Source organism: Aythya marila (assembly GCF_965140915.1).
Source record: "Aythya marila genome assembly, chromosome: 33".
In the NCBI taxonomy this organism is placed as follows: Eukaryota; Metazoa; Chordata; class Aves; order Anseriformes; family Anatidae; genus Aythya; species Aythya marila.
This window is the reverse complement of record NC_139074.1, coordinates 951,378-977,714: the sequence shown is the minus strand read 5'-3', so window position 1 is coordinate 977,714 and position 26,337 is coordinate 951,378. Positions and strand designations below refer to the sequence as shown.

General features: G+C 44.9%; 2 protein-coding genes across 3 annotated transcripts; both read right to left on the bottom strand.

The window, feature by feature from the left end:
* Nucleotides 1–2,037: 2,037 nt before the first annotated feature.
* LOC309889156 (E3 ubiquitin-protein ligase TRIM7-like) lies at nt 2,038–12,752 on the bottom strand. 2 transcript variants are annotated; one of them, XM_082781894.1, is made up of 7 exons: nt 12,266–12,751; nt 11,385–11,480; nt 10,459–10,689; nt 8,341–8,363; nt 7,570–7,685; nt 6,708–6,743; nt 2,038–4,581 (listed from the first exon to the last, which is right to left on the bottom strand). In XM_082781894.1, exons 1-7 carry the CDS (start codon nt 12,680–12,682, stop codon nt 4,067–4,069), a joined length of 1,434 nt encoding a protein of 477 aa, XP_082638020.1. In that variant the 5' UTR covers nt 12,683–12,751; the 3' UTR covers nt 2,038–4,066. The 2 variants fall into 2 exon arrangements, with proteins under 2 accessions (XP_082638020.1, XP_082638021.1); XM_082781895.1 differs by lacking the exon at nt 11,385–11,480 and having other exon boundaries at nt 12,266–12,752.
* Nucleotides 12,753–16,848: 4,096 nt separating this feature from the next.
* Nucleotides 16,849–18,000, bottom strand: LOC309889187 (uncharacterized protein; the record flags this gene model as incomplete). The annotated part of the gene is made up of 3 exons (XM_082781948.1): nt 16,849–17,003; nt 17,204–17,323; nt 17,952–18,000. The coding sequence occupies 3 exons, from the start codon at nt 17,998–18,000 to the stop codon at nt 16,849–16,851; spliced, it is 324 nt and encodes a 107-aa protein (XP_082638074.1).
* Between the last annotated feature and the right edge of the window lie 8,337 nt (nt 18,001–26,337).

Here is a 26,337-nt window from a genome sequence, read left to right as displayed (position 1 = left end):
TATTCATTTTATTTTATTTATTTTTTTATTTTTATTTTATTTATTTTATTTTAATTTTATTTTATTATTTTATTTTATTTAATTTTATTATTTTATTTTTATTTTTATTTTATTATTTTATTTTTATTTTATTTTATTATTTTATTTTCTTTTTACTTTATTTATTTTATTTTATTATTTTATTTTATTTTTTAACTTTTTTTGGCATTACTTTCTTGTTATTTCGCATGATTTCTGGTCGTCATCCCCGTGCAGTCTCCACCTTCTTGCAAGGCTTGCATTGGCGCGGGTGTGCGCACGCAAGCCCTCGATTATCGTGTGCCTTTTGCACCCCTGCTTGAGCAACTTTATATCCTCCGTTGCTCCTTGCAGATTACTTGGGAAATAATAGCATATTTCTTATGGGAAAAAAAGAGAGGATTATAATGCAACTACCTCTTTCACCTCCTTAAAAATAAGCCAACACTTTCTGTGTTCCTCCGGTGGAAAAAAATAAATTCTCTTATTTCGTGCCTGCCCGTTCTGCTTACACACCTCCTGTCCTGACCTTGATTTACTGCAGCTCCTGAACAACCCCGCTTTTTATTTCTCTCTCTAGGGTTACACCCAGCAGGAGCTGCTTATTCACGGTTGCTATTAATAAGTTTTCTTTTATTACCCCTGGGGACCGAGCCAAATTCAGCAGAGGCGAACAGCCCACGGCGGAAAGATCTGGAGCATTCGTACGCGGCTCGTACGTGGTACAAACTGCTGGATTTTTATGTTGTTGTGCACAAACTCTGAGATTCACGCAGCCAGCTGGAAGGTATTCCCTGACTGAGCAAAAGCAAAAATAAATAAATAAATAAAAAAGCAAAAGCAATCACATTTTCTTTGTATGGGTGTACACAAATGTTGCGTAAGAGGGTGATGAAAGATATGAGCAGGGAAGGGTTAATTTGTGAATAACAGGGGAAATCCGGGGATTCTGTGAGTGAAAAGGTCCAGATTTTTTTTTTTTGCCCTTTTTTTTTTTTTTTCTCATTTATGAGTCTCCCCCACCAAGCTGAAGAGCCCAAAGGACTCCGAAAGAGCTGCGAAAGGGAGAAAAATAATAATAATAATAATTAGGAAAAAAATAAAGGGAGAAATTAAAAAAAAGAGAGGGAGAAAATAGGCGAGAGAAAAAAAATATATATATTTATAAAAATAAAAGAAGGGCTCGTCCGGGATTTGAACCCGGGACCTCTCGCACCCAAAGCGAGAATCATACCCCTAGACCAACGAGCCGAGATATTTGGGATCCTCCCGGTGAGGCTTTTGGTGCTGTGCTCGTTCAGCGGGTCTGCCCTGGACCCTTTCCTCCTTCCCAGCGGGGATGAAAAGGGGATGGAGCAGGGGGCGCCCTCGGGGAGGAGGAAAAAAAAAAAAAGAAATATATAAAAAAAAAGCCAAGCGGAGAGGCCCCAGCGAGATTTGAACTCGCGACCCCTGGTTTACAAGACCAGTGCTCTAACCCCTGAGCTATGGAGCCAGCACTGGGAGCTTTTCCTCTACAGATGTCTGCAGACAGCATCCTGCAGTTTAGGGATTTTTCTGCTTTTTCTCCTCAAAATGCTCCCCTAAAACCTTCACCTCCGCTTCAAAACGCCTCTCACCACCGTCCTCTTCTGGTTAGAATTGACTCTAAACGTGAAGACAAATTGCAGCAGCAAGGAGAGCTGCACGCCCCTGAAAATCACCGCTGTGTTATGCGCCCCAATAGAGTGGCACTTGCAGAATTAATTAATTAATCAATTTATTTATTTATTTCAGTGGATCTGGCTAAAATGCAGGCAATGAAAAAAACCTCCGCGTTGCTGCTGGAATAGCCCAGGTAGATATGCCCACCCCTCCCTCTCCTGCAAAAATTTTCTGGGTTTTTAATGTAATTTCTTTATTGCACTTTATTAGAGGGAATATGTAAACACTGGGTTTGCATTTCACATAAAAAGATGTGAAAAAGCCCTCTATATGTACGCCCACTATAGATATACATATATAAATATATATACACACACTGTTATTAAATTATTTCCCTAGACCCCATCCCAAATTCTGGGCAGGGCAGCCCTTCAGCCCATGACTTTGATGTTCTCCAGACCCTTCGCAGCTGGGAATAATAAATGGAAGCTGAGCTCGGGTAGCACCTTCACATTTTATTTGCAGCACGCAGCCCAGGAACAGCTTGGAAGCTTTCAAATCCATTTATGCAACGTTTTTGCTTCCCACGGGATTTTGCACATTTTGAGGGAAAAGCAGCACTTCTCATGTACAGATAGGACAAACACCAAGTTGCAATAAAACAAATCCCACGCCTCCTGCTACTACCTTTTTTATTCCAGGGATTGCTCTTTTGCTGTTATTTTTACAGCTTCTACAGCTGCATCATTTCAGCAATGGACAAAGCTTAGAAAACCCAGGCATTTTGCTCACCTATTCAAGGCTTGGCCTTCATAAGAGCTGCTGCAGCTTTAACTAATGTGGATTTAAAGCCAAACTCGTTAAAAAAAAAATAAATAATAAAAAAAATAAAAGACCCTCAGGATAGGGAAAAAAAAACAACTCACCAGCCAAAAAAATGAGATGGTCACACCTCGGCTGGTCACCCTCATCTCTTTTTATGACTAATGGAAAGGCATCTTAAATTAACCAGCATTAATGAACCTCATTGGAAATGGGTTGTGCTTCATCTCCAGTAGTTACTGGTCAAATTTCCATTACCTGGGGCAGAGCTGAGGGCTCAGCTGTGCACAGAGAAAGCTTCTAATGATGCATTGGGAAGATAATCCTGTACACCTGGGGGAAAAAAAAAAGAAAAGAAAAAAAAAAAAAAAAGGCACCAAAGCACTTCTCCACTGAGGAAATAACACAGAGATGTTTTCTTGTGGATTCACTCAATTTCTGCTCTGTCTTGGCAAAGAGTGAAGATTTCCATGAAAAACAAAGTGAAGGTAAATGGGTAATTTTGCTGAGATGTAAACAGAGACTGAGGAAATAAAGGAGATCCAGCACCACATCGCTACGAGCAAAGTAACCTCACCACGTTATTTTGCAAATGGCATTTTCTGGCAGAGAGAGGAGCTCTGGAGCAGCCACACAGGAGCACCACAATTCAGAAATACAGGTCTTGCAGGTCAAACACACCTGAGCAATGTTAACATTTGTGGTTTTTTTTCACAAGAAAAGCACTTTTTTTTTTTTTTTGGCCTTTTTTTTTTTTTTTCAGAATAGCAGCACTACCTGCCCAGAAGGGCTACGGACAGAGAAACAAAGCAGAGAGCACAAACACAAGCTGATGGAAAGAACAACCCAAAGGCCATGGTATCTATCCAGGAGAGGTCAGATCTTGGTGGCCACCTGGTTCAGATCGCCCAGGATGGATGAGACCACCATTGGGACAGCACAAAACAGGCTTTGGAGTGCATTATACCAAATTTTAGGAGGAGAACCTAAAATAAGTAACCTGCCCTTTACTGTGGGACCTTTCTTCCCAGCAAGAGGGAAAGAGGCAAATCCCCCAGCTGAGCTTTCTAGCTGATGTTACTTGATCAAACAGAAAGCAGCTTTCCATTTTCTGGTTTTGGATGGAAGTCCAAAGTGTCCTGTCCACTCTCTTCACCTTTCCCACGGGACCCTTACCCACTGAACATTTCATTTTTGAGGAAACGATGCTTTCAAAGGGGAGTTCTGCTCCAAAACCTCCCCACCCTGGTCTTGGGTGGGTCTTAATAATCCTTAGACCCACACAAGAAAAGAAAAATGCCCATTTGTTATCAGACTTAGAGCCCCAATCCAGCTACCAGTGGCTTCCTTCTTGCTGAGGGTTGCTTCAAGGATAGGTTTAAGACGGTGGCTGCAAACTTCTGGGGACTGCTGATTATAATAGCTTTAGGTTTTAATATCTATTCTCTGTTTTAAGCTGATTTGAAGACCCCAAATAGTGAGGACCCAGGCTGCGTGGTTGTTTTGAGAGTCCCTTGAGCTCATCGCGGCCGACCAGGTCTTGACCATGGATAGAGGCCCCGAGCGAAGCCCACAAGATGCCTCAAGGGCACAGTTTGATGTACGTAACCGTGGAACAAACCGAAAAGAGGGGGAACACCTTCTCCTGGAAGGCGACGTTGAAGGTGAAGATGTGCTGCATGTTGTCGGCGTTGTAGAAGGACACCTCTTCCCCTTCGTAATCCAGGTACACCCTGACCTTGTTGAGTTTCTGGTTGAGGCACAGCGGCGTGCGTTGGGGCGAGGTGACCGCCCAGTAGCGGCCCCCATTTTGCTGCACCGCCCAGATCCCTTCTTCGGGGGAAAACTGCGTCAGCCCTTTCCTCCTGACGGACTCCCTGGCCACCCCGAAGGCCCAACCGTCCGAGGCCCCCACCTCCACCTCCCAGTAATGTCTTCCCGACTTGAAGCCCGTGCTGGCCAGGACCCGCGAGTTCGTGTCGAATCTCTTGGGGTTGTCGGGCAGCTCCTGCTTCCTACAGCCCATCCTCACGCTCTTGAGGTCCGCGGAGAGGATGAGGAGGTGGTTCGCCGATTCGGGGTCCAGGGTCAGGTCCTCTGTTGGTGACAGCAGTTACAGCGATAGTAACTCAGTGAGGATTTACGAAACGAAAAACGAAGGATTAAGGATGTGCTTATTGGTTGCTAACCCATGGTAAAACCACATGCAAATTATTAGTAATTATATACAGTAAAAATGGACCTTAGATCAAGCCTTTTTTTTTTTTTTTCAATAAAGATGTTGATATTTTTGCTTCTTCTTTTTGCTTCTGGCTCATCTAATGTACAACACACCAGATGGGTTGTGTGAACCCCCCATCTGATAAATTTTTGAGTATCTGTCCCCAAACTGCCCCACGATGACACATCCCCATAGAAAGCCGTGACCTAAGGGCACCTTTACACACCTCGTCACATCCAGGCAGCCCAAACAGAGCATGCATATAGATGAACTTTGATCCTAACGTCTTTTCCCCTTCCAAAATCAGGCTCAAAGGAAACAGTGAGCACTTTAGTGACCTCAAATTGTGGTTGTAGTCAGCAAAGTTGCCGAGTCTGAAAAAGACCCTCTGTGGCTTTGGGAACTCCAAGATGGGACATTAAGAGCAGAAACATGGTGGATTTTGTGCCAGAGTTTCTTTAACTAAAAGCCTTTATGCTCTATCAGGATCCATTAATTTGGGCTTGAAAATTTGATATGCAGTCCAAAAAGATCCATGGTGTGGTTGAAAGCTCTGTGGCATTTCATAGGGGTTGGAAAAGTGATAACATGGGAAGGTTTTTTAATTTTTTCCTTCAAAGATCAAGCAGCAGATTCCTCCTCAAAAATAAAAATAAAAATAAAAATAAAAATGGGAGATTGGCTTTAAAATAACAAGTCCTGTGTGCTGCACTATATCAGAACATGAGAGAGGTGTTTTCAATGTGTGTCTATTTGCAAAAGTTAGGGGGAAAATGCAACTGCACCAGCCAAGTTCTACCTCTACACATGCACACACACCACCCCGGACATGCAGCGAGGGTTGTTCTGCCGTGTTGCTTTTAAGCAGTCATTGCCAACTTTTCTTCTTTTTTGCTTTGCCAGCCCCTCGGCATTTTTCAGGATGTGGTCGGGGAGGTTTGTGAGAAGAACCTGACCCCTCTCAGCTGGATTGTGCTTGGGGAGGATCCAACCCATGTCCTCCTTTGCCTTCCCCAAGGGGTTTGCAAGACTCGTGCTGAAAAACACCACCTTAAAAGCAAGAATAAGCCTTCTCTGCAACAAGAGGGCTTTGCTGGCAGAACTCGAGCTATGCGACCTTTGCGTTATGGCCAAGGGAGCTGGAGGACGGGGGCTGATTTTTAGGGTGTGCCCCACATCCTCTGCAGTGCAAAGTCAGAGGGCTCAAGGCTGCAGAGCTCATAGCTGTGTTTTCCTGGTTTTTCTCAACCTCACCACCACCAGCAAAACAACAGATGCCCCCTGTAATATTCTGGGGGAAAAACAGCCAGGTTCATCATTTAAAGAGTCAATCTGGACCAACTCAGATGGTTTGAGTGGATGCAAATCCACGACTTCTCATGTGTACCTGCTCCTTTGCTCTCCCTGAGGAGCCAGTGAGCAATTTTCCCTCCTGACACCATCTGAAAGAGGCCATCTGCCCACAGCCATGATTCCAACAGCTTTCAGCAGGACTTCAAATCATTTGACTTTGCACTGGAGAAGATCGTGGAGCATCCACACCTTCTCCATCCCAAACTCCGGAGGAAATAAGAGCCCAACCACAGCTTGCTCTGAAACCTGGCCACAGCAAATATAGCAGAATTAAAGCAGGTCGTGGCTGGAAAGGGCGTGAATCTATTTTTGAGGGGTTCAAAATCTGTTCTGTCTGTTCCACACTGTAGTTTTGTTAAGTGTAAAGAGGTAGAAAGGACCTAGCTTAGCTGTCAGATCCCCGGCGTCAGCTAGAAAAATCGGCTTTTGACTCTTGAACTGAGCAGGCTGGATCTGAAAATCATTGAAAGAGAAGATATTAAAAAAAAAAATGTAGAGTGCCTTTTTCTCTCTCTCTCTTTTTTTTTTTTTTTTTTTTTTTTTTTTTTTTCCACTCTCTCTTTGGCTTTGCAAAACCAGCTTTGCAAATTACAACCACAATTTCAAGTCTTTGCTCCAGGGTGCTATGCCTTAACCATGTGCCTTTTACCTTTTTCACCTCTTCCCAGTTCATCCCGCAGGTTTTCTGAAAAGAAGAGACAGGCAGTAAATGGCAAAATAGAGAGAGACAGGAAAAAAAATGTAAAATCTCCTTTACGGGGACATTTACACCCACATTACGTTCAGCTAGAAGCAAGGGCTGAGGATGGAGCATCCCAGCTCCAAGCCAGCTTGGGCAATGGGGAAAAGCAAGAGAAGAAATTCCTGCTAAATAGATTTAAATTTTTACCAAAAAAAAAGGAGCACAATGACATCCTATTTTATTAAAGGCTTTTTTAATGTTTTATTATCTTTTATTATTATTTTTTATGTGCCCTGCGGTATTTTGCTCTCCTCATTGTACTATGACTTGTGAACTTCCAGCACAAGCCTTGCCTGTTATTATTGCTCCCGGGCATAATTTGCGTTTATTTATTTATTTATATTTATTTATTTTTCTTTCAGACCTGCCCTTTCTGGTTCTCCAGCCCTTCGGTTTACTTCCCAAACCTCTCAGCACCATCTCGTGGCTTTGCGGCACTGCTGCAAGGGGCTGGGTTTTAAACGCAGAGCCTGGCTGTTGGAGCTGCAAAACGTGGGCTGTTTGCCCTAAAATGGTTGTGCTCAGGTTCATCTTTTTGTTCCTCTTTGAAATAAACCCTTTATCTTCTTCACTTGTGACCCTGGCGGCTCTTCTGTCCTTTCTCATCTCCAGAAGTCCCTTCCAACATAATTTATTCTCCTATTTTGGTACCGCTGGCCAGGCATGAGCTAAGGCGCCTCGAGACATCCGCAGCATCCCCAGCGCTCCTCAGCCCTTTCTCCTAAAGGCCAGGCCTATTTAAAACCCCCCCGGTTTCGTTTCCACGTACCTTTGAATTTCTTTACGACTTTCTCAAGGACGACGGTCTTGAGAGAGAAATTGCAGACGTGCATTTTCATATCCGTGCACACGGGTACAGGCTTGTGGCTCTTCACATCGTCACTTCTGCAAAGAAAAAAGAGAAAGGCAGGAAATAAATCGTTGCTATTCCCCCTCTTTCTTTTTTTATTTGTAGCTGGCAACGTGCTGTGCCCACCCCAAATCTTGTTAGCAGGGAGGAACTGCAGAAAATTTAGTGGCAAATCTGGAGAATGATTTCCATCATGGTCTATCCTGGCCCTGGTGCACTCACCTCCTCCTCTTTCATTGCATGTGCAGGTGAGTTCTGGCTGCCAGAAGGGGCAGATCCCAAATCTGAGTGATTTAGGTGAACCTTATGCAGGCTGAGGACATCAGGGTTTTCATATCACCCCGTTAAATCCCCTTGTCTGGTTGTAAAGGGGGTCAGTGCTACGTTACCCCCACCCAGCTGCTCCTACTACAGCTCTAAGGGCTTAAGTGGTGCCCAAAGCATTGCCCTGGGGTGAATTATGGATCAGAAATAAATCACCTCAAGGGTTCTGGTCTCATTTGACATTTGAAGAAGCTTTCTGCTAGGAGAAGAATTTGTGATGATGCTCTTTTCCAAAAAGCTGGACCCAGGGCTTGATCCAGGTCTACCCTGGTGCCTCTTTCTGGCATCTGGACTGCGAGCAGTAACCTTTAAACAGGGCTGGTGGGGAAAAAACCATGAAAGAAAGGGAGAAGCAATGCTCCATACCTGCTTATGATGCTCATTACATCCTAGAAAGGAAAAAGAGAGACAGAGTGAAATACCTGTGCAACCCGTGCTATGTCCCATATGGCTCATTGCGAGCAATTCCCCTTCATCAAACCCATCCAGAACATCCCATCCCTTATGGCTGCAACAAATCCACATCCCAAATGTTTGTTTTCAGCTCCAGAAGACCACAGACCCACTAAATCCCACCCAAATGTCTGCTTCTGAGGGGAGCAAGCAGCCTTGCAAATGTACAATATCGTACGATATTGTACAATGTACAAGATTCCAGCTTTTTGGCTGCAGTTGTGATGTGGTTTTGGTTGGCAGGTTGCCTTTGGAGGTCTGCATTCATCCTGCACACCCGTTTCTCCCTGATATCTGAAGATATCTGGTCTTCCACGATGTAGTCACCACCAAGAAGAGTTTAGGGAGCCTCCAAGGGTTGATTTGTGCCATCATGGGACAGATACTCCAGATTCAGTCCATGGGGGTGAAATTATTCGCCCTCAAGAAGGGTTAATTATGGAGTCAAATTACAGGCTGAAATATCCTTACTACCTAGTTGCTGCATGGAGAAAATTCACAGGGATGAAAACCGTGCTCAGCCCTATTTATTTGCCCCTTCTGATCACTTTGAAATAATGTTGGAAATTGAAATAATATTTGAAATGATGTTTGAAATAGTTTTTGTTTTGAAATAAAAAAGGGCATGAACTGTGGCAAGCACATCAGACCCAATCCTAAGGCAACAGAAAGCCATAACCAGGGAATGGGATGGCTGAGGATTTCCAATGTGACCTTTTAGGAAAAAAAAATAAAAAGTCACCTATTGTTATAGGATCGTTTTCATGTGCGTTGGTGAGGGCTGAGCAAAGGCCATGTGAAATTTCTCACCCATAGCCAAGTACTGGAGCCTTGCTCAAGCTCTGCAAATATTTACAGTGCTCTCAATGCTGCCTGGGAGGGAGTTTAACCCCATGTGCTTGGAGGGGAATTTAATGCCACTGGGGGAATTTCACCCCAGAATATTTGGGAGTCAGATGTCCCACTCTGACAAAGGCTGTTTAATACAGAAAAACATATTTAAGCAACCACATGGCACTCAGCTGACTTTAAATAGGGGAGAAAAGGGGACAATTGATTTGGTTGAAAGCGCAGAGCTAGAAAAGCTGGTTTTGACTAAAAAGAAAAAAAAAATGCACAGAAAATCAGCAAGCAGATCTGTGCGTACACCACATACCTGCTCTAATCAAAATCATGAGCAATTAAAAGCACGTCCATTAACCTTTTGCTATTTGGTGAGGAACAGGGCTGCCTGGTTTCGGGGTGGGCAGTTTGGGTTGGATTTTCCAACCCCACATCATTGGGAAAGGAAAATTTAGGTAACACAGAGGGCTGGGGTGTGTTTTTTTGCAATGCATCCAATGCCTGGACTCCATCTGCTCTTTTCCTCACGCCTTCCAGGTTTGTGAGAGCTCATTTTGACTAGAAAACCCCTCTCTGTTTTCAGGTCCCAGCCAACCTTTTGCAGCCAGGGCTCCGCTGTGATAATTGGTGAGGATTTGCATCCTGCTGGGCTCCACGTGCCACCCCACAGACTCCATCCTGAGCCCTCGCCAGCTCTGTAAAGCTGGAGGAACGGACATCTACGACTTGGCAAGCCACAAAACCTTGTGCCTTGAAAACCCATCAAAGCCTGGATTTGCAAAAGGTGTAAGGATCCAGGCAGTACCACTGCAGTGGCTCATCACTCAAGGTGCAATTCAGGTGTGACATGGCTCAAAACATGAATTAATGGGTGATAGAAAGGTCCAGACATATTCACAGCAGGAAGGTTTATCCAAGAATATTAAAAAGGAAAAGCACACTTCTTTTCTGAGATGTTCCTCAGCCCAAAATAGTTGTTTTGTTGTTTTAACAGAGCCTGGGGCACTCAGACACTGCCATGCACTATCTGCTCATTAAAGGTGCAAAAAAAAAACAAACAAAAAAACACCCTTAAAAAGGATAATTATCCTTAAACCACCTCTACAGGATCCAGAATCACATTAAAATAAAGGGGATAGAAGTGTCAAGACTCAAACTTGAATCCTCATTTCATTGCAAATACCTCACCTTGAGGAACTCGAGCATGGGCTGTTGGATTTTCTCCTCCAGCTCCGTGATGAGCTTGTTGAGGAGCGTGATCTCCTTGGAGAGGTCGGAGATGTTCTCGTTCTGCCTCTTGGCGATGCTCTTCTCCATCTTCTCCAGCTGCCCCAGGAGGATGTGCTCCTGGTCGTGCAGGAACTGCCGTAGCCCCTCGAACTCCACCAGCAGCTTCTGCCGCTCATTCTCTATTGTTTTCTAGCAGAGAAAAGCACAAAAAAAAATAAAATAAAAAAGTGGCTTGTTTTTTCTCATGTGACATTGCATTGCTGAGTGATGGAGGCTTGAAGGCAACAGCGTTCAGCTTCTGCAAGACCTCGGTTGCATCTCTTCATCTCCCTGCTCCCTATGAAAAGATTTTTGTTCAGCACTGAGTTAAAAAAACAAACACCTGGGGCAGGTTTCTCACCTCCATGGAAGATCTCAGGTGGTTTTTCCCTTCTGCACTGAACAATTGGGCTTTCCTTTTCTCTCCTGGGATAGTAGAGAGCCAAGCAACACTCTCCAAGTGTTGATGGTGGCCAAGAGGTTTCCCCAGTCCCTGTCATCAGCTGCTGCTCCCACAGCCCAAACTAGGAGAAGGGGTTGTGTAGGAAAACCTGATCACATTGGGATTTTTCTCCCTCTGAGGGCATCTACGCTGTCAGATAACCCCCAGTCCCTGCCTCAACATCATCTCCTGCTTGGGAGCTCTACCGAAATCCCAGGTTCAGCTTGGATCGTCATCACCAGCAGACCAAATCCCCTCTGAGACAAAACCCAGGGGCAAATGGGAAGGATTTACCCCAAGGAATGCAGCTCTGGAAGCACAGACAGGCCTGTACATGATGGGGGTGTTCAACATACTCCCCTCCAAGCATCCCAACCACCCTGGAGCATTGCACTGCACGCACCAAAAGCTCCTGGGTTTTCTTATCATCGTTCACTTTAAATTCCAGCAGCTCTTGCCTCTCCTTTTTCAGGAAATCCAAACGGCCCTGGATTTTCTCCTAGGAAACAAAGCAAGAAGGTATTACCATTTTGTTGCTTTTCCTTATTACTGCTATATATATATATATTTTGCTATCTCATCCTGCCTGCGCACAACTTGTTCTTCCAGCCATGCAAATGCAAGCAGGATTGCAAGAAAAAAAAAAAAGAAAAAAAAGAAAAAAAAAAACTTTCAATGGGGGAATTTGCTAGCTCAGCTCTGCCCACGTGCAGCCGGGCACCCACGTTTGCAACCTTCAGTGGCAGCCACAAGCTTGTGTGCTTGCAGCAAGCACAAAAAAAACCTCCGAGGGGAGACAGAGGATGGGAAGGGAGGGTACGTGGGCTGCTGTCATGCCACGTGCACACCTAGGCAAGCTTTGCTCCTGACATGAACTCAACCTTGCCTTCAGGCAACGTTTTTGGCTACTCGCCCGCACCCAAAATAGACGTGGGTGTTTGCTCTGCCAACAAGGTGGGTGCCCGCGGGGGCTGTTGGCAGCGTGGCTCGAGCCTGGAGCTTTCACAAGAGTTGTTTTTCCACCCCTCTGCCCTCTCCCTTCTGCAGAGCAGTAATACATGAGAGGTTTGGGTGTATATAGAAAAAAGGGAGATTTTTCCAAGTTCTTGGAATTTGAGGGAGAAAGCAGCACCCAGGGTTCAACATTTCCCAGCACCGAGCTTGGGGGAGACCCCATCCAGGTGGCATCTCAGGGACTCGAGTGAGGGCAAACAACAAAAAGGAAGGTGAAAAAGACCACACGGACACCAAAAGGATGGACGGACAGACAGCCGAGACAACTACCTTGTACTCCTCGGACGCCTCGTCGACGGGCACCACGGCGTGAGGCCGGTGCTCCCGGGACCGGTCGCACACCACGCAGATGGTCCTGCGGTCGTCCTTGCAGTAGAGCTTCAGGGCTTCCCTGTGCTTCGCGCACAGCCCGTCCTCCTCAGCCCCCTTGGCCCCACGGAGAGCAAACTGGCTGATGATCTCGGCCATGTTCGCCAGCTGCCGGTTGGGCCTGAAGCTCTTCTGCTGGAAAACCTCCCTGCACTGCGGGCAGGGGAAGTCCATCTCCAAGTCCTTCCAGCTCTTGATGATGCACGCCCGGCAGAAGTTGTGCCCGCACTCGATGGACACAGGGTCTTTGAAGAACTCCAGGCAGACGGAGCAAGTGGCTTCGTCCTGGAGATTGCCGGGCAGGAACATCGCCGCCATGGCCTCTCTCCTGCGGGCAAAGACTGATTTCAGCGGGGTTGGACACGGAGCATGAATGCTTGGCACCCGGCCCCGAGTGGGCGTTTCTTTTCCAGGAACGAGCCCGCTGCCCGAGGTCACTTCTGCAGTGTCCGGTTTCTTTAAACCGGTAACGAAGACCTCAGTTTTAGGGCACGACGTCGAGGTAGGAAAAAACGCAGCAAGAAGACAGCCCCGCTCTCTGCTCCTCCAAAAAACATTAGCATCTGAGCTCCCTACGTGTGTTTTTGTTGTTTCGTTTCCCCTCCAGGAAAAGGGAAACTGTTCAGGACACAGATGCCGACGTCAGATCTTGTTGCCTTTTGGCTGAGCCGGTGCAAAAGGCAAGATCTGAGTCCTGAGGTGGGTGTTTAGCAGCTGCTCTAGGCCCCGATCCAGGTAACCATCTGAGCTCTTGTTAGAGCCCCGTCTCACCCTCTAGTGCTTCAGATGACTTGGTTGAGCTCCAGGGCTCAACGGGGGCCATAAAAAGCAACAGGAGAAAGGGAATACACTCAGATGCATGGTCTGTATCAAAATCTGGCAATAAGTTTCCTAAATCCATAAAGATTAAGCTCTGGATGGAGGGTCCTGCATCTCAAAAACACTTTTTTTTTTTGCCTTCGGGTAATCCCATGTGCAACTTTCAAAGCCTTACATTAATGGGGAATGATTATATAGGGCCTTTCCTGGATGGGTTTGCAGGCTGGGATTTGTCCATATTACGGCTGTCTCCACACAAGCAGCTCACCAAAGCTCTTGTTAGGGAGAAGGGAGGTAAAAGGTTAACAAAATCTTGTTATTTGGGTTCACATTAACAAAAACAGAGAGAAGCAGGCACTTCTGGGGGGTGATTCATCTTTTCCTAATGAGGACACGAAAACAGGTCAAGTGATCCCATCCATACAAGCCAGCTGAGCTGACATCTCCAAGCTGAGATTCTTCCCTTGGAGACGTGCGGAGCCAGGGGGAAACAAACCCAAACCCCAGGCACTGCATTAGCAAAATAAATCTTGCCCTGATGCCAGAGGTCTGGGAAAGGGTTTCTGATTTATAGCAGGGATGGAATTTATCCTGATGCCTTTACAGTTGGGAAAAACCTCTGATAAGAGACATCCAGCCTCCATTTGAACTTTTTTTTTTTGCTATGTTAAAGCTTTTATAGAAAATGCATTTCCCAGCATCAGGTGACATCTGCAAAGCAGGAGCTGAATTTTGCATTTATTCTATCCCAGACTTGCTCGTTTGGAACTAGAAATGAACTTTTCCAGGTTGGTTTAAACTTTGTGCTGGGCTTTCTTGGAGTTTTGGTAAAGAATCCCGCTTCATCTTGGAAAATAAAATCTACATACCCATGCTTGTTATGACCCATGTTAGTTTGTGATCAGAAATAACACACAACAAATGACTCAGGAGAATGGCAGAATACATATATATTTATATGTATATATTCACACACAAGCTTGTATATATATATGGGTGCATATATATATATATATATATATATAATGTACACACATTTGCATCCCTAGAGATGCAATATATACCAAATTATGTACACAATTCCCTAAGGGAAAGGGATTTCCACCTACGTAAGTGTTTTTTTTTAATTCTCACATACATCGATTTTTATTCATACCCACATCATTCCCTATGGGCTGGAAATTACTTTCTCTTCCAGCTAGCATTTATGCTGATCTATAAACAAATATAAAACTGTATTGATATATATATATATATATATATTTTTTTTTTTCCTGTGCCACATATATATTTTTCATCATAAGGTTATGGAAAGGAAGAGGTTGTGGCTCATGAGCTGCTGAGCAATCCACACTCTGGAGCTGCAAAAGGAGGAGAGGAAGAGAAAAGAGGAAGAGAAGGAAAAAGAAAAGGAAAAAATAGTGAGACACCTTGATGGAAGAAAAAAAGGGCAGCCTGTTGGGAACAGGAAAAGCAGACAGACAAACATCCCACTGCCCTCCCTGAGCCCAAATCCCATCTGAGCCCCCACGTACCTCGTAGCAGAGGTGTAGGAAAGGGGCGTCCTCCCAAATCTCCCAGCCTTTTGCATCAGGAGGGTCTTAGCAGGGAGCCCAAGGGGTCCCAGCACCCAGGGGCACAGCGGGAGGCAGCGTGGGACCACTGCTGGCCACTGCGATGGAGGAAACCAGCCCAAGCCCTGGATGCCACGGAGATTTCAACGCCTCTCAGCTCCTGCCCCTTCCCAGCCCTTGGTTGCCCCGTTTGTCCCCTGTCATCCCCCGTCTCACTTACCATTCCTTCCCCTCCCCCATTTGCAGCTATCCTGGGCACCCACCGCTCTTCTTCCCTCCTCCTCCTCCTCCTCCCCAGCTCTGCTCTCCCCCTCCGTGCCAAAGCGTTTTTCCCTGCCCACAGCCAGGATCACGTTTCCAGCACCTCCCTCCACCTGTCTCCAAACCCAAACCCTCTCCACAGGGGCTCTGCACCCTACTTAACCCTCTCTGATGCCCAGAGAAGCAAGGAGTCAGGAAAGAGCGAGATTTTTCATATCTTCCTTTCATTTAATAATTCAGCTCATATTTGGGGCAGCACCCTGGAAAAAGGGGCAGAAACATCTCCAGCAGGACACCTCTACCCTCCGTGGGTGGATTGCTTAGGATAAAGAGAGATTTGGGCATCCCAAACAGCAGGGATCAAGCAAGGGAAGGAAAATTCAACCATGATATGTTTTCTTGAAGATTTTTTTTTTGGTACCAAATTGAGCATCCTGAAGTTTCATCCTATGTTAGGTGGGTCCAAGAACATTGAAGCTCTCATGCCCATGCTTGCAGGTAGGACACGTGTGAGCAATCACTGCTGTGCACTGAAGTTGCCCTTTCTCACCCCAAAACTGGAGCCAGCCAGCAACAAGGCTGGAAGGACAGAGACTTGCTCTCGGTCCCAAGGCTGGAAGGGGTTTCCTCCAAACTTCTCATTCCAGAAATAGATTGGAAGTTGAAACTGGCTCCAGAAGCAGGACACCTGTATCCACGCAAGGAAAAAGACCCTACAACCCCAAGCCACGCCAAAATCTCTGCAGCCAGCTACAAAACAAACTCCTCAGGGGGATAATAATCGAAAGGAGCATCCTTTCCCTCTGCTGCCCAGTGCAGTGGCCACGATTTTATCCCCATTTATTTTTTAATGATCTATTACTTAGCTAAATGACTACTCACAACATTGAGATTCCCAGTTACCAATGCATCAGGAGAAAAAAAAAACAAAAACAAAAAACAAACAAACAAAAACAAACAAACAAAAAAAAAACCTTTGCCCTTTTACCTGTCCCTTGTGCTGCAAAAAGAGAGAAAAAGTTCCAAATACTTATTTTTCTAGGGCAGTGATAACAGCTGGATCTCCACTGTTACACGAACCCCACACTATAATTATGTTTTCCCCTCCCACCACAAAATTTTTGCCCTCAGAGGTGGGGATAAGGCTAAAAAAAGAAAGCCATTTATTTTAATACTGCCCATCATGCATTGTCCTCTCCTCTTCAGGGCCTTTGGCTGTGCTCAGGGACTGCAAGGGTCTAGAAGAGCTCCAGCCACCCCTTTAGATTTCATCTGAAGTCAACAGCAGGATTTTGGTGCCTCCTGAGGTCCTTTTACCTGTCTATATTCGGTGGATGACTCAACCTCTCTTGACAAATGAAGGAATTTGGGGTGAAATAAATACCTGTGTCTATCAGGTGTACGTGTCCTCTATTCTCTCTCGGCATCCAGCAGCTCCCTGATGCTCTCGTTGGTGCTAGATAAAGCTTCAAAAGGAAATTCCCAGCTAGGAGAAATGGGATGCAAGCAGGGGAAAGCACCTTGGCCTGCCCTTGGGGTTATAGTGCCAGGATTATGTTCGGGACCACCAGGAATGCTGAGGCCGAAGGGCTGTTAATAGGAGCGTCTGGAGAAGGAAAACATGCACACGAGCCAAATTCGGCTGCCAATTATAGGCCCGCAGGTTTATTGCTAGAGCTGAAACAGAATCAGGCCAGACACGCCGGGAAGCCCTGCGGGCAGACAGACCGCGTCCAACCGTCCCGATTTAGGGCGATATTTGCTCAGGATGAAATTGAGGACTTGGAGCATCGAAAGGGCTGGTAGGCCTCATCCTGAGCCTGCTGGGGGTTAGTCTGTGGGGTCCTCATCCCACTCCTCGTTGCAGAGGTCGGTCTCGCAGCAGGAGTAGTGGGATGTCAGGCGGGATTCGGCATCGGCCGCACGCTCCCGGCCGCAGTTCATCGCGGAGGTGCAGCCTTGCTGGTAGTAGAGGGTCACCTTCCCTGCAGAGAGGGGGCTCGGGTTAGAAACCAGCATTAAACAAACATAAGACAACCTCCACTAAGATATTTGACCCTTTGCTTTCGCCCTTTCCCACATCTGCCTCTGTATTACATCCTCCTTCGTTCTCCAAATCATACAGATACACAAGGACGACCCCCCTCTGAACCAAAAATTCGCAATTTTGACCCTCCCCACCTACCTAGGGAGGTTTTAATGATGGCACACTTCTCTCTCCGCTCGCAGGTGGTTTCGTTCGCCCCACGGAAGCATCCGAGTAAGGGGAGCTTGTACTTGCAGACTTTGCACTGAAGAGCCTCGACTGCGGTAGACGGAGAAGACACAAGGAGCAATGAACCAGTTCTGTAGGACCACGAAGAGCTTTGCTCCAAGTGGCCCTAGGACGAGATAGTGGTGACCCCAGAGATGGTTTAGAGCCCCCCAGGGAAGGGTCCAAGCATCACTTTTGTTTCCAGACCCACTAAGGAGAGTCCTTGTGTAGGAGAGGCAGATGGTGCCTATGGACACTCAACCCAATTTAGACTTTTCCAGCCAGATGTGAGCAAATCAAAGCACAGACCCATGGGGAATGAATTTGGACATGGGTTATTGGTTGGATTCATCTGGCTGAAAGAGGATAATATAAAATAAGACCATCCCAAGAGCTCTCCAGGGCAAAGCAGGTGCAGATCTCGCCCAGGATCCAGCTACCTACAGCTGAAGATCCTGGCCCAGAGGAGATCTCTTTTCAATAACTGGGAGGGGAGTGGAAAGAAAACCATTTTTATAGTGGGATGATTCAAGAGAGATCATAGATTCAGACCTGAGGACATCCAATGCATGAGGAAAAAAACATTACAGGCACCCAGAGCTCATCAAGATGCCTCCAACCATCACCAGATCTTCTCCTGCCCCAATTAAATCCCATTTCACTGCAGCCCTCCACTTACCCACTCCGATGCACAGGACAAGGGTCAGCCCCACGAAAAGCACCTTCATGATCATGGGTGATCAGCCCTTTAGCAAGGGCAAAAGAGATCAAAAAACAAGGTACAGGTGTTTGTGATGTCCCTTCTGGGGCAAAAAGTAGAGAAATTTGAAGTACATTATTAAAAAATCTCCCAACACCTAAAAATCCTGAAATACAGGCAATTCCACCTTTCTGCTCCATTACTTTAATAGCCTTGTTTTCAAGGCAGCATCAGACAAATCCTTAATACATTTCTAATGCATTTTCTGTTCTAAACACCTTTTTTTAGCCTTTCCAAAACATATTCGCAATAAAATTGCTGTGCCGGGAAGAAAACTTTCAGAAAAACTTGTTTTCTGTGCTAAACAGGAAAATATCACTGCAGGGATCAGATAACACATTTCCAGTCCTGAAAATCTAAAATATACATAGATATATATATTATAATAAATATAAATATGCATAAGATATAAAATATATAATTTTAATATATCAAGAATATAAAAATATAAATCTATATATAAACAACAATGCAATGAATTTTGCTGGAGGACTTTATTTGGGGAGAAAAATTACTGCAGAGGACAAATTTTCTGCATCAGATTCCCCAGCTGTCCCCTAATTCATTTTGCACCTGGTTAATATCTAATTCCCTCCCACACACACCTCCAATTTGTTCACTGCCTTTCCCACCTTAAACTATTTGCACCTGTTGAGAAATAAATCCCTTGCTTATTCTTGAATCTGGGGGAAAAAAAAATCTGTCTGGCAAAATAAAACTGGTTTTACAAGCAAAAAAAATTTGCATTTTTATTTCTTAAGATAATTCCTTTTCTTGCTTAGAGATAGCAATGGTGGTTTTCCGTACTACAGAAAAAGAAATTTGGATAAATGTAAAGTAAAACTCAGAATGCAGGCGCCCAACGTGGGGCTCGAACCCACGACCCTGAGATTAAGAGTCTCATGCTCTACCGACTGAGCTAGCTGGGCTTAATTAAATGGCCATTTCTGCTCTTTTTCTCACTCAAAAAAGTAAATTTGGTGCTGACAGTAAAGAAAAATAATAAAAAAAGAGAAAACTTGTGAGTTTTAAAATGGGAATATTAAGCAGAAGCTCTTCCTCAAGGTATTTAGAGGGTGCATCAGGATGACACAAAGAGCAGCAGGATGAAGATGCGTTGTAGCAAAAACCCCCAAAATAAAACCCCAAAAGAAGGTCCCTTACCAGGGTTGTTCTCCGAGGTCCGAGCATCCCGTCTTTACGTCCCCACTGCCTTTATATGATGTTTCCCCTTGCTTGGGCTGAGCCAGGACCTGAACGACCTCGGAGCCAGCGGGGGATATTGTTTGGTGGGAACAATACTCTGTTCACACCTGGGCAAACAGCTCGTGGAGCTCGAGTTGTCCTTCCAGGACACGTAGATATTTGTTCCCTGGGTGAGTCCCTACAGACTCTCAGACCCTTTAATCTCCCTCTGTGCAGAGAAACCCCCCAGCTCCCTGCTTTGCAGTCAGCCCTGGGTTATCTCCATAGGAAAAAAAAAAAACAAAAAACATTTACCAGAGCTGCATGCAAGCCTAGAGCCTTCCTCTGCTGTCACTACAACCTGGGCAACCCTTTGCTTTTGCAGCTCCATTACTTCATTTTTTATCTTTATTTTTAATATGCAAATGCCAATAAAAAGGGTAGATGTGTTGGACAAAAAACAAACCATCTCTCTATCCCTCTCTCTATTCTGCATCACATTTAATCTCATTCTGACCTCTGCATTTTTGTCATGGAGCAAAAAATCTGAAAAAAACAAGGACTGACCCAGCCCAACGCTGGGAAACCTTTAATTGATCCTGGAGCCTCTTTGTCCTAAGACATCAGTCAGGACTTTGCAAAAAGACAAAAGTTTCAGCACTTCCCATTTTCTCACCTGTACTTTTGTTGTTTCAATTTTACTGTATCCACCTTTTCCTCAGCTGATCGTGCTCATGCATGGCACGTGGAATAGCAAAAACTTGCTCTTACCAGAGCCTTGCAGGGCAAAGCCTGCAGCCTGAAAGCCACTTGGCAATCCCCAGCAGTTTTTTGCATGAAGTGAGCAGCCAGAAGAGCTCAAGGAACCCACAAAACTCATGCACCTCTTGTGTTTGGGAAACGTGGCTCATGCAGAGCCCCATGGCCATGGTCACATCTCTGTTTTGGAGGACTTAAACGACAAGATCATGGCCTGAAGGAATCACGTGTTTAATTAGGATGTGATTCCAAGAATCCTGCCTACCTGCTCCAAGTGACTTCTGAGTCCTTTGGCATCACCTGCATCAACCCAACCCAATGTTTATGCAGCTGTGCTTGGGCTGACGGCACAAATCCCGAAAACAACTACGTTTCTTCAAGCATGAAGCCAAGCTTAACTCCTCCAGGCAGCCAGAACAAAGTGGAAAAACTTCGCACACCTTTGGGTCCTTGGTGGGGACCCACTGGTCCAGAAAACTCTGGAGAGGAGCATGGTGCAACGCTTCCCTGGCCCAAAATCTCAACGTGTTCTTATTTATTTTATTTTATTTTATTTTATTTTATTTTATTTTATTTTATTTTATTTTATTTTATTTTATTTTATTTTATTTTATTATTTTTTTATTTTATTTTATTTTATTTTATTTTATTTTATTTTATTTTATTTTATTATTTTATTTTATTTTTTCTGTGCTTTTCCATGCAATGTTGAGCAAAAGGCTCCATTTCAAATCAAAAAAGATGCTCACAATCTATGACATTACATATATGAAAATAAGGTATATATATACATATATTTTTTGAAGAATTGAAGGAATGTGGATTTACTGGAATTTATTTTTATTGGTACCAGCAGGTAACACCCACTACAGGACCCCACTGTTTCTAAAGGGCTGGATGCCCTCCTGTTTCCACTCCACTTCTAGGCTGGAGAGGTTCACATATCTTGAAAACAACATGAAGCAGTAATAATAATAATAATAATAATAATAATATATGTATATGAAGCAGTGGTAGAGGTTAAGGAAGTGAGTAGGATTCACTCTGCAATACCAGGGGACGAAGGAAAATTTTGAAGGGCAAATGAGAAGAAACTGGTGGAAGGGGTGAGAAAGAGGGATGGTTAAAAGGCATTTTCCTCCTAGAAAAAGGGAAGAACAACCCAAATATCCCTGTGTGACATTGAGCAAATTGATTAAGCAGAGATGCAGCTGTTTGCTTTTTTCAGATATTTCTCCTGTTGGGGGCTGTGGATGGATTTGGCAGAGAGTTTCATGAAACAGCCCCAGATATTTTTTTTGCAAGAAGTGGGAAAAGTGGTTAAAAAGCATCGCCCAACGTGGGGCTCGAACCCACGACCCTGAGATTAAGAGTCTCATGCTCTACCGACTGAGCTAGCCGGGCTGCTTGTTTCATTATTTTTTGGAAATCACAACTTGTGTAATACCCTTGGGGAGCTGGAGGGGATATAGGATTGCAGCAGGAACTGGAAAACAGCAGGAAAAGCTCTGGATTTCTGGGTTTGTTTCGCTTATTTTCGCCGAGCTTGCTGCAGTGTAAAGTGCAGGGGGGAAATGTGCAGCCAGGTTTTGCACCCACTCCGGGGGAAGACCCCGAAGCACGGCTCAGAGACGGCGGGGAGCGAGGTGCTTCGTATTGTATCAGCAGGGGGTACATTAAAAAAAAATAATAAAATAAAATAAAAATTATTATTATTATTTTTTTTTTTCCCTGACCGGGAATCGAACCCGGGCCGCGGCGGTGAGAGCGCCGAATCCTAACCACTAGACCACGAGGGAGCGCGGTAGCGCCCCTTGCCCGCATATAACGCGGGGTCAAGGCAATGCCCTGGGGTTTAATTTGGGGGACCCGGAGCTGCTTTTTACCGAATTCAAAGCAAAAAAAAAAGCAGCTCTGCTTAATGCGGCGGCTATTTTCCTCCTCATTCCTTTGGGATCTGCATGGGAAAATCCTCCCAAGCAAGCAGGTCCTTGGGTTTGTCTGCTGCTGCCATCCAGCGGTGGTTTCTCCAACTCCTGGGAGTCCTTTTGCTTTCCTGGGATATCCCATAAGGTCCAGAAGCCATCAAATGCTTTTTTCCAACCCCCTGGTGTCTCTAAACACATTGGGTTTGTTTGCTTGTGTAGGAAGCAGAAAGGATTCCCAGCCAGCCAGCTGCTGGATTCATCCCGATGCATTCAATTGAGTTAAAAGTACCCCAGGAACCCCAAATCCCTCTATTTCTTGGGTGTGATAAGGGTGAAAATAAGCACATTGCTGCTGCCTCAGCAGCTCTATGGGAAGATGCACAACAGTGGACCATGAATTTCCTGTAAGGGGATCAGTCTAATCCTTGACATTCACAAGAATTTCAGTCCAGTTACCGATTTCCCCTGATCTTTAGGCAGTTTTCCTATGTTGTTATTGGAAGATGAATAAAGCTCACTCATTGCACAGGACTCTCTCCTAGTACTAGATCCCATTTTACAGAGAAATCCCCATTTCTAGAAAAAAAAAAATCAGTTCAACCCCTTATATGCCACACTTACAGCTAACATTAAACTAGAATGAATCCACAAATGGAGTAGAAATATGACTGTAGGGGATTGAAAGCAGTTCAACAGGAAAGATTCTACATTTTTGCCTGCCAGACTATGACTAAATTTCTGGAAGAATGGAAATATGAACAACAAAAGGGCTTTAACAAAAGATACATGGAAATGTGGGTCAGCAGAGATGCAGCAAGGAGGGGAAAATCCACATTTAATGACAAGGAGCTGTGCTCCAGAGAGTTAATTGAATGTGGAGCCTGAAATTTTGGCTGCTATTCGAGGTCACAGCCCCGAAACAAATAAATGCATCCAGGAGCAGGGATGCATGACCACAAAGTGATCTCCCCCTTCACCCACTCTCATTATTTTAGCTTATGTGGGTTATGAGCGAATGCAAAATATGCTCAGGGGGACAGGAGCCGATTCACTGCTCAGTTTTGACACAGGAAAACCATAAATTTGGGTATGATGTCCAAGAATGGAGCTGAAAAGGAGTGTTTCTGCCCGGTTTCGAACCGGGGACCTTTCGCGTGTGAGGCGAACGTGATAACCACTACACTACAGAAACTGGATGAAAGGTGTTTTTTCCCCCATTTCTACAATAGCCTGAAGCCTGTTTGTACAGGATCTGTTTTAGGTGTATTTGCGCTAAAAGTACATGCAAAGTAAGGGCTTTCACTTCTGTCCTTGACAATTCATGCTTCTTTTATGCTTTTTTATTTTATTTTTTTAACATGGCACTGCATTTATAGAGCGAGCATCCATACCCATCTCTTGAGAGGTCATTATCAACAACATGCAGAAAATTAAGGATTTGCCGTGCAGAAAGACGGTGGGAATAAACTGATTTAGATTTTGGGTTTTCCTTCTTCCCTCTCTCTGCCTTTGCAAGCCCTGTCTTGGTCCAGGAGCTGAAGGAGGGAGAAAATCTGAGGGATGCCTTCAAAAGCAAAAAAAAAAAAGCAGGACCGTGTTTCTGCCTGGTTTCGAACCAGGGACCTTTCGCGTGTTAGGCGAACGTGATAACCACTACACTACAGAAACTGGATGAAAAGGGGGAATTTGACCCATTTCTCCAATATCCCAAGCTCCATTTGCAGAGTTCCTATTACACCCTGGGTCCTCCAGGCTAACATTAAGGGAGTCAGCTCTCGTGTTGAGCCCTTGTGCATGTTTGCAAGGAGCAGGGCGCAATATTTACACCCATGCTACACCCAGATATTTATACAGCATCACAGAGATGTCCACAAACATCCAGAAAATGTTGTAGATCAATGTGTGCATGGTGGAGGTGGAGAAAATGAAGGCTTTGCTGTACTGAACAGCGAAGAAATTAAATATGTTAGAGCTCTGATTTTCCTCGTTTCTCCCCTGTGCTTGCAAGCCCTGCCTTGGTGCAGGAGGTGAAGCAGGGAGACCCTTTAAAACTGAAGAAATTCCCTTAAAAGCTGTTTCTGCCTGGTTTCGAACCAGGGACCTTTCGCGTGTGAGGCGAACGTGATAACCACTACACTACAGAAACTGGATGAAAGGTGTTTTTTCCCCCATTTCCCCACTAGCCTCAACCCCATTGCCTTTGGCTTTCCTTTTGCTTCATCCGTGCTAACAGCCCAGGCAAAGCAAAGGGCTCAGCTCTGGATTTGTCTGAAATCTCACGGATTTGTCTGAAAAATATAATAATAATAAAAAATGACACTGCTTTTCTATGCACAGCATGCATATACAACTCTAAAGAGTTAAATTTATTTACGTGGGGTTGAAAAGGAAGAGTTTGCTGTGCATTATGGCTGGCTTAGAGTTTGGATTTTCCTCATCGCTGCTGTGGTGTTTGCAAGCCTTGCTCTGGTGAAGGAGGTGAAAGAGGGGGAAAATCAGATAGAACCTTGAAAACTGAAGAAAATCCTTAAAAAAACTTGTTTCTGCCTGGTTTCGAACCAGGGACCTTTCGCGTGTTAGGCGAACGTGATAACCACTACACTACAGAAACCTGAAAAATAACCCCAAAAATGCCCTATTCCTGGTAGGATGCACCCAGCTCTCCTTCAGTCTTTTCAGCTCTTTTACTTCCACAATTCCTGGCTGAATCCCTCAAATTTGATGTTAGCTTTATAAAAAAGACCATTTTTGCATCCAGCCAAGCATGGGTGGATGAGCAAGACCCAGTTTTATTTTGGAGCAAGCCCCAACACAGCACCGTGAGGATGGAAAGCGAGGGGAACGCTTTCAACACCGACTTGCAGAGCAAATCCATAGCAGTTCCCTCTGCCAGAGGGGAGGGAAAGAAGGAACTGGAAAAGATTTGCTCTTTGGAAAAGAGCAAATTTTCTTAAAAATTAGAATTTCCTTTCCCTGACCGGGAATCGAACCCGGGCCACGGCGGTGAAAGCGCCGGATCCTAGCCACTAGACCACCAGGGAGAGATGCTTTAGGGTAATAATTGTTTTAATCAATTTTGCTATTTTTCGATATATTTTTTTCCATATTTTATTTATTATCCTTACAAAGGGTGATATCCAAGCACCTGGCCAAACTTTTAGTGGCTTGGTTCTGTCCTCGATGCAATGAGGACCCTGCAGGACTCTCAGTCAGGGCTGCCCCCCGTGTCCCACACCATCCCCATGTGCTTTTTAGGCTTTTTCTTATTTTTTTTTACTTAATTCTGCCTGGATCAAGAGCCTGGGAAGTCACGCCGGGGGGCTGCTGAGCAAAGCAGTTTCCATTGGGTTCGTGCGAGGAATTTTGGGGAGGGGGGAACAGTGCTATGAATTAAATATTAATTGGAAATAATCTTATTTTTTTGAAATAATATGGAAATATTTTTTTTTAATGGTTTTTAATCTTCGATCACAGGGACTTATCTCGCTCTGGTACCTTTGCTCAGAGCCCGGCACCTGAGAACAGCGCTACCACACCTCCCTCCAGGTGTTGTCAAAAATGTGCAAAAATAAAAGATCAGATTGGGAAAAGAAACCCAAACATCAGCTCCCTGGTGGTCTAGTGGCTAGGATTCGGCGCTTTCACCGCCGCGGCCCGGGTTCGATTCCCGGTCAGGGAAAAAGCATAATTTTTTTCCCAATTAATCTATATTTATAAATTCTGGTTGCACTGATATTCTCTGCCTCACCTGCCCCCGTGACCCCAAGGAAAATATCAAAGCGTAACCTAATTATCTGTCTGAAATTCGTGCTGCAAACAGATTTTATTTGCAGCCCTGGCTTTTCGACCTCCTGACCAGCTTTAAGGACACGAAAAAGCCTAAATATTAAAATTTTGACAGTGTTTCTGCCCGGTTTCGAACCGGGGACCTTTCGCGTGTGAGGCGAACGTGATAACCACTACACTACAGAAACCCTCCATATCATCCCCTTTGCCCTCCCCCTCCCTTCACCTGGATCCCAAATTTGTTTTGGGCTAAAAATGCGAGGAAAAAGAGAAAAAAGGATTTTTTCCTAAGATTACACATATAAAGGCACCTTCCTGCTCCTATTCCAAGCAGGAAGAGTTTTATTTATGCAGCCCTTCCCGGCCGATCCCATTTTTTAATTAATTATAGGGTTAAAAATTGCATAAATCACTTGCTGGGTTAGGAAAGGGGGAGTTTTCAGTCCTTTCAATAAATCTTTGTGCTGAATTTTGTTTTTGTAGCAGATCTCAGTCAACACATTGAAAAAAAGGAAGCTGGAGCCACTGAAACCATCACCAAAATAAGGATGAAAAAAGCTGGAAATTGGGGCCCGGCTAGCTCAGTCGGTAGAGCATGAGACTCTTAATCTCAGGGTCGTGGGTTCGAGCCCCACGTCGGGCGCTTA